The sequence below is a fragment of the Tyto alba genome, unplaced genomic scaffold (genome assembly GCF_018691265.1).
Source record: "Tyto alba isolate M040663 unplaced genomic scaffold, T.alba_DEE_v4.0 Super-Scaffold_2, whole genome shotgun sequence".
Classification (NCBI taxonomy): domain Eukaryota; kingdom Metazoa; phylum Chordata; class Aves; order Strigiformes; family Tytonidae; genus Tyto; species Tyto alba.
The window spans coordinates 74,432,973-74,440,902 of NW_024881282.1; the positions used below are offsets into that span (position 1 = coordinate 74,432,973).

The 7,930-nt window shown below is 51.1% G+C and overlaps 1 protein-coding gene across 1 annotated transcript in view; it reads right to left on the minus strand.

Annotated features, from left to right (window-relative positions):
- SLC2A13 (solute carrier family 2 member 13) overlaps window positions 1-3,575 on the minus strand; it is a 161,390-nt gene extending 157,815 nt beyond the window's left edge. Inside the window, exon 1 of the mRNA XM_042792469.1 lies at window positions 2,694-3,575. Within this exon, the coding sequence (XP_042648403.1) occupies window positions 2,694-3,255 (562 nt within the window). The 5' untranslated portion in view covers window positions 3,256-3,575. The remainder of the gene's footprint in view (window positions 1-2,693) is intronic.
- Window positions 3,576-7,930: the final 4,355 nt, after the last annotated feature.

The following is a 7,930-nucleotide window of genomic DNA, read 5'->3' on the forward strand; positions in this document are numbered from 1 at the left end:
GTTTAATTGTAGCCCTCTATAAATGACCGTCATGAGAAAAATGGCCATTTTCTCACATGGACACAATTAACACAGATCTGCCCTGTACCCGTGAGGGCAGAACGAAGTCCCATAGGTAACTATCACTGCATCTGCTCTTACAGCACCACAGTACTGCCCATAAAACAGTAATTCATTTATTAAATGCAAGCAAACACGTATTTTGGGAGTAGATCCCTTGATGTGCAACTGGCAGAGAGCTACAGAGACCTCAAAAATGTATAAAATTATACACAGTTAAGAAGTTTTTACTGGTTTGCACGTAGGAAAGCATTTCATAACACTATACCATCGCACCCTTACATTTCAGCATTTCACACAGTCACTGAAGCGTCACGTTACTGAGAGACCTCCTTATACCAACACTAGGAAGTTCTTGCTCACCATGGGCTGTAAAATGGTAGTCAGAGAGCTCCAAGAGAAGAAAGGGAAGAAACTGGTTAAAAGTCCCAGTTTCTAATGCCTTCGTGAAATTATCCAGGCTCCCTCTGGTGGGGGATTTAATGTAGAGAGAGTTGCAGTTTGCTGTAGAACAGTTTTGAACCACATTTTTTTCTTCTGTAAAATAAACCTTGTTAGGATTGGACTCGGCAATTCACGAAGTCTTTTGTGATGTTTCAGTCACAGCAATTTAAGATAATGCTTTGTTTCTGGCCATAAACTCCCATCACATAAAGAAGAGCAACCTTTGACAAAAAGGAGAAAATATTGTATTTTTAAAATATGTTAGTGTCTGTGCTCCAAAATCCTCAAAACATTTCTCAGTCCTTACTACAGCTCTCCAGAGCCCCAGAAGAACAACCACCTCTGTCCCCAATGTGGAAAGAGGCCAAAGAGAGATCCCTCTCCCCAGACCACACAAGAGATCTAGACCTGTACAAAAGAACAACCCCTAGCTCCCAATTTCCGTGATTTATTATTAATTTTATTAAGCTCCAAGTCACATACCCTTCCGACAATACCAGTATCACTTATTTGCACCACTGTAAGACAACTGCAATGTGCCTATGTATCTCTCTACAAGACACACATACACAAGAGTCAAGCAAACCATCAATCCCCTTCCTCTCTCTTTCGCCTAAGTTGTCAATGTAACCAGTTACAGTCAGCAAATAACATGAGAAGCTTTACAAACACAAAAATGTCAAATATTATATTTTTAGTATCTGACACTAAACATATGTATTACATATTGCCATCAAAATACGTGTTCTGCTACCTCATAATCAAGTTTAGTTTTCTTGTCTCCTAAACATTATAACAAATGTTATCAACATTCTGCAGTCTGAATAAAGTCTTGATTAAAAAAAAAAAATGCAGAGAGGTAGCATTTAAAAATAAAAAATAACCACCCAACTCGAGGTAGGAAAACTTCAACCTGAAGATGTCCCTTACTGTATGGGAAAACCAGCATGAGCCCTTTCAAGGATGGAGTCAATTTTATTTCTGACAGCCCTTATTATGACTCACTAACGTTTTTTCCTTAATAAGACCACAAATTGCATCACATCAAATGTGTCTATAACAAGCCAGAGAATTCAAAAAATTATTCAATGGCTAAGAAACAGAACTTTGCTATGTAGAGGACAACAAGTCTAATCCTCAACTTGTCCTCAAGGTTTTAGAAAGGGTTGCAAGATGACAGTAAGAAATATCTACTTCTCTTTTTTTTTTTTTTTTTTTAACACATACTGTAGTCTAAGGACTCTGAATAACCTCACACAGCCCATCCTGGATGATGAGGATAATTCAAATTACTGCCTGACAGGATGGCAGCTGAAGCGCAACCAAAATTGTGGAGATATTTAAAATATAGCTGGCACAGAAACCAGCCTCAAAGGTTACAGGAAACACTTCTCATCACATCAAGTTTTTTGGAACAATTACAAAGTTTTACCCGAACCTACTGCTTGCAAGTTATGCAAGGCACATAGGAAGACAGCCTAAGAGCAGCAATTCATGTTCAGTTTTGCAGGATGCTATTAATGAAATCCAAAGCCTTCCAAAGCAAGTGTCATCTCATTTGACCAGACAGAGTATCTCATTTTGCCCCACAAGCATTCCTTTAACGCCCAACGAAAAGCAAAGCTCTGCGGGGAACCAGAAGAAAGGTATTTACAGTTCAGCCAGACCGGCGTGATCTTCCCCCCCGACTCCCCAGAACCCCCTCAGATGCGAAGCCTGCAGCGTGAGCCGCTGCTACCGACAGACCGCCCTCCAGACGAATTGGCCGCAGGCATGCGAGACCATTCTCCTCGTACAGAAACCAGACAACTCTGCCCCAGAACGGGCTAGGACCACACCACCTGTAAGTAAAAACGCAGAAGGCAGGCAGACGCTCTCTCCCTTTCCACCCCCGCCGCGAAGGCCAGCGGACCCCGCTCCTGCCCCCAGCTCGGCGTTGCCTTTCCCTCGCCAGCAGCCCAGGGCACTTCAAACCCCACGGGCCAACATTCGCCTTTTGTTCGCGGGCTGCCTTACGTAAAGCGGGATGTGGACGCGCGGAGTCGGGCGGATTTTAGGCTCGGTTAAACCTGCCCTCCCGGGGGAGCATTTCCCCCGCCGGAGCAGAGGGGGTGGGGGGGATCCCCCCGGGGCGGAGGGTGTGGGGGGGGTGTCGCGCAGCAGAGACCGGAGGGGAGCCCGGCACTCACCGATGCCCAGCCCCACCACCACGCGTCCCGCCAGCAGCGTCTCCTTGTCGCGGGCGGCGGCCAGCACGCCGGCCCCCGCCGTGAAGAGGCCGCTGGCCAGCAGGATGCAGGGCCGCCGGCCGCACAGCCCGTTGAGGACGCCGCCGGCCAGGGCGGAGAGGGCGGCGGCGCCCACCGTGCCGGAGACCAGCAGCTCCTGCCAGAGGGCGTCCAGGTTGAGCTCCTTCTTGAGGAGGAGCAGGGCCCCCGACACCACGCCGGTGTCGTAGCCGAAGAGGAAGCCCCCCAGGGCGGAGAAGACCGACACCACGTAGACGAAGCCGGGGGTCTCGTCCTGCTGGAACTGCCGCCGCGCCGCCCGCTCCAGCTCGCCGCCCGACGCCGCGCTGTTGAGGCTGGAGCACGACTCGGCGGCGATGAGGCTCCGCTCGCCCGCCGCCGCCGCCGCCGCCGCCGCGCCCGAGCTGGCGGACCCGTCCGCCTGCCGCCGCCGCTTCTCGCCCATCAGGTTGCTCAGGCTCCGCAGCGTGTACTCCACATTGTCGCTGGCCTTGCGGGACATGGGACGGCCGCGGCGGCTCCTGCCCCCGCCGGGGGGAGGGCAGGGGGGGACTGAGGCGGTGCGGCTCGCCGGGCGGCTCTGATCTACGGCAGCGGGGCTGCTGCTGGTGCTGGCGCCGCCTGCCCTCGCCCCGCCCGCCCCTCCCGGGCCGCGTTCAACTGGGTCGCATATTCCCCCCTCCCCCGACACCGGACAGACTTGAGGGGAAGTTGCCCGCCGCCGCTCCCAGCGCCCGGGCGGAGCTGGAGGCGGGGGCGGGCGGGGACAGCGGTGAGCGCGGCCCGGCGGCCGCCAGGGGGCGGGCCCCGCCGCCCCGCCCCGATCCTCCGTGGCGGGCAGCACTGCGCAGGCACGGCGGGCTGCGCCTGCGCACCGAGCGCCGCGACGCCGCCGGCCCCGCCCGCTCGCCCTCACGGAAGGTGCTGGCAAGCGGCGGGGCTGGCGGCAGCCATGGGCGGGTGGGAGACAGGCCCGGGGGGCGGTTCCCCCAGCCCGCCGCGGTGTGGGGCGCCGGGGCGGGCGGTGTGCCTGCTGGGCAGCCCCCGCCCGCGCGGGGTGGAAGGGGCTGCCGGCCCCGCCCGCCTCCTTGCGCCGCTCACCGCTCTGCCGGGGCGCGTTGGCCGAGCGGCTGGCGTACGTAGAAATCGCAGTTAATAACTGGATCGCTTGAACAGAGACAGTTCGCGTTTGTAATTTTCTAAAGTGCTGGGTGGCAGAAGGGAACATTTCCACCGCTTGTTCAGAGCGGGGCTGGTTTGTTCCTGCACAGGAGAAAAGTTGAGAGCCTGCTGTCACGTTTCAGATCAGAGCAGAGCGGTTTGATAATCCCCTCCCCGCGCGTTTGCGCTTGGGGCTTCCACTAGGCTGAAGGCGGAGATGGGGGCGGGCAGAGGGGACGGTGGGCGGGGGCAGGGGTGAGGTGGGCGGGGCATGGGGCGGTGGGCGGGGCGGGGGGGGCCTGGTGGCGAGCGCGCGAAAGAGGCCCCCTGGTGCGACGCGAGCGCTGTGGGGAACGGGAGCTCCGTCAGAATACTGTCACTCGTGGTGTATCGCTAATGGCATGTGTTAAACAAAATTTCTCTTCTGACTCGACAGTCTTCTGTAAAGATCCTCATAATGGGGCCAGCCAGTAGGTGGAGAATTTCGGTAATTAATTGGCTCTGTTGTTCCCAGCCCACAGCTTGTGAGCAGTAATAGTCATAGCCACATGAATTTAAAAACTAGAAGAAGGAGCGAAGTCCGATGTGGCCAGCTGCGCACAGCCTCTGGAGTGGTTTGCCTCTGCCTCGAAGCAAGCTGTGAAATGCTAATACCGCAGGCCAGGTAATGCCGACTAAAATAGTGAGCAGTAGTTAAGAAAATTAATTATAATAACAGTTGTCTATGTAGTTAGTCCAGTTAGTGATAGATGTGGCATTGGATTTATAAATACAATATAATAATACAATAAATACATTTATGAATACAACTTCCATGTTTGGACATGTGAGAAGCCTGAACTAGGTAAAAATTAAACACGTTAACATTCAGCTGTTTTTAATCAAGGTTTGGATAAGGTGGTGTGGTTGGCACAGAGCATTCCTTATTCCTGTACAGACCGTTAGAGCCCAACCCAGCACTAAAGCAAGAAGCAGTTCCAGGTTGTAGCATTGGGAATGAAGTTCCATTGTGCTACAAGAAGCTGTCCCCTCAGGTCCAGCATCTAGCTCTCCACAAGCAGACTGGCTTACATTTCTACAACGCCATCAGGAGAGAGATCTGTAATTTTCCAGAAGTCTCCACACTTGCCTGACAAGCACAGCACTCAATGCTTTTTATACATAAGCCCCAAATAAAAAATATGGGACACAGTGCATTAAACAGAAAATATTCACACCAAATCCCTAGCCAGCTAGGAGTGCTTTCACAGAATATTGTCACAACAGCTGGCTGTCACAAAAACAACCTGTCCTTTTAACAGCCATCTCAGAAGCTGGAGGCTTTCTGTATGTTACAGTTAATAGAGACTCCAGAGAGCTAACAAAAAGCCTTGGTTTTTTCCATCGCTGGCCCAACGCAATCACAAACATAATTTCTCATCAGATCATACTGTCAGGCTCACCTCTTGAAAGGATTCCCTGAAGAAACAAAACAAAGAAGTTCAGCTGCGGGGCACACTACACTGAACACCAACCTCATGAGAAAGAGGGAGAATTTGTTTGTTTTGTGTGCAGATTTTCGTTATTGTGACCATCTCTCCATAGTACTGGATTTCATTATAAGACCTGACTTATAAATGATTTCACAGTAAGGCAAGATGTAGTAGGTAGGATTTGTAAATTAAGATGGGGGGTCAGATCCAAGAAGAATTTGGGTGGATTTTAGGCATGATGTTATGCTTCCAAGAGATTCAATGTTTAATTGAAACAATGTTTAGATTTGCAGCACTGCCTTATTCTCTCCTTTAAGTTATGTTTGCACAATTGTTTGCCAGGTGATGTCGTGAACTAGATCAAAGAACTAGCCCAGCTTTAAGAAACCGGATTTTTTGTGTTTCAGCAGAGAGCAGGAATAATTTCAGGATTTTACTGCTTTTATATTGTTGAAACATGGCATACGTCAGAAAATGTCTTCCAGAAAACTACCAAACGCTTTGTGCGTATGCCCAGAACTCCCCCAGACCTGAATAGCTGGGAGTTAGCTCCTGTCCCTTTGCTGGCACTCCAAAGCAGATGGACCAGTGCCTAAATCTCCTGGGGACTTCAGTCCAGCCAAGATGGACAGTGAGATGCTGCAGGTCTTCTGTGTGGTAGCCTCATGGTTGGTAGCCTCACCCAGGAAGCAGGAGGCCAGAACTACAGATTTGCTTCAGCCCAGCAGGATTCAAATCTTTCTCTCACCTCTCAAGAAGACTGTAGGTTAAATGGGGAAAAAAAGTGGATTCTTCAAGGAAATTGAGATGCTGTGCAGATGTCGTGGTTTAGGCCTGAATGACAGCCAACCACAATGCAGCACCTCTCTCTCCCTTCCCCTCCGGCAATGAGAAGGGACAGAGAGCCAGGCTTGGGGTTCAAGATAGGACTGGGATGGGGAAAAAATTCCCCTTTATGATCACGAGCAAAAGGCAGACTCGTTAGGGGAAGAAAAAAAGAACATACATTTATTACAGACACTAACAACACATAACAGAGTAGGACAGTGAGAAGCATTGCCATATCTTGAGAACACCTTCCCCCCACCCCTCCCTTCTGCCTGAGCTCAGTTCTGCTCCCGATATCTCTACCTCCTCCCCCCAGCAGTGCAGGGGCAGGGAATGGGGGGTGCAGTCAGTGCTGCCACTTCCTTCATCTTCGGTGAGGGGAGTGTCCGGAACTTGTTCCTCCTGCTCCATCATGGTCCCCCTCTCACAGGAGACAGTCCTCCACAAACTTTCTCCGACATGAGTTCCTCCCATGGGCCGCAGCGTTCCCCACACTGCTCCGTCATGGGTCACTAACTTCCTCCGACTGGATTCCCTCCCACGGCTGCAGCCCTTCCCGAACTGCTCCGGCGTGGGACTCCCCCACATGCTGCAATCCTCCCAGCACTGAATTACAGTAGCGGGGCTACCTTTTCCCATGAGACCCCGGCCTTCTTCGGGTACAGAACCTTGATCAGGCAAGCAGAAGCCACAGGCCATAAATCAATGTCTGCTCCACCGTAGATCTTCATGGGTGGCGGGGGGCGGCTGCCCTGCCATCTCACCACAGGATACAGGGGGGTCTCTGCTCCGGCACACCTCCCCCCTCCTTTCTTCCTCCGTTCCTCCACTGACCTTGGTGTTCATGCAGCTGCAGCAACTCCTCCTCACAAGTCCGACTGCCCGTCACCACGTCCCTTCTTAAATATGTTATCGCAGAGGCGCAGCTGATGGGCTCAGTTTCCAAACAGAAGTGGAGCTGACGTGAAGCTGGGGGAGCTTTGAGAAGCTTCTCACAGGGGGCCGCCCCAATAGCCCCCTCCCCTGCCACCAAAAAAATTCCACCATTCACTCAACCCAGGACAGCAGACAAGAATGTAAGAGCCATGGGGCTAGACAGACAGTGAGGCAGAAAAGCACTCTCTGGCAGAAGGTGGCCCAGCCTTTTCAGTGCTGGTTATATTCTCTACATGAAGTTGTGGTTGCATTTAAAAAGAGAATAATACAAGGAGCAAATCCCCAAGCCAAGAGTTCTTCCCATCTCAGTCAGTGCTGCAGGGGTAGGCATGAGGGCCTCAACCTTATCTGGGCTTTAGCAATACAATGTGCAACCTCTTGTGGTTTTAGGCTCTTAAACTGATTTCTTGTTCATTAGTGTTATGATGCCTTAAACTCTGATAAGCAGCCTGCGCTGATACTCACACTATTTAACCATAAGCAGAGTTGCTATGTATGTTGAGAAATACCACTGTGCTGGGCTCAGGGAAATCACCTAGCTTAATACACGAAAAAAGATCAGCAAATAGTGTTTATAATAGCAGCTTATATAATGTCTGAAACCTTGGAGAAACACTGATAGAAATGCCAAAATCTTTTCTTACAACTTAGGTTTGTGTGCAGTTCTCAAGGTTCCGAAACCTTTCTCTACACAGAATTATACATTATCAGTGTGCCAAGGAATATGGCTAGCTACCGCTTCACGCGAAAAGTATTTTTTCCTTCTGACAAGACACAAAC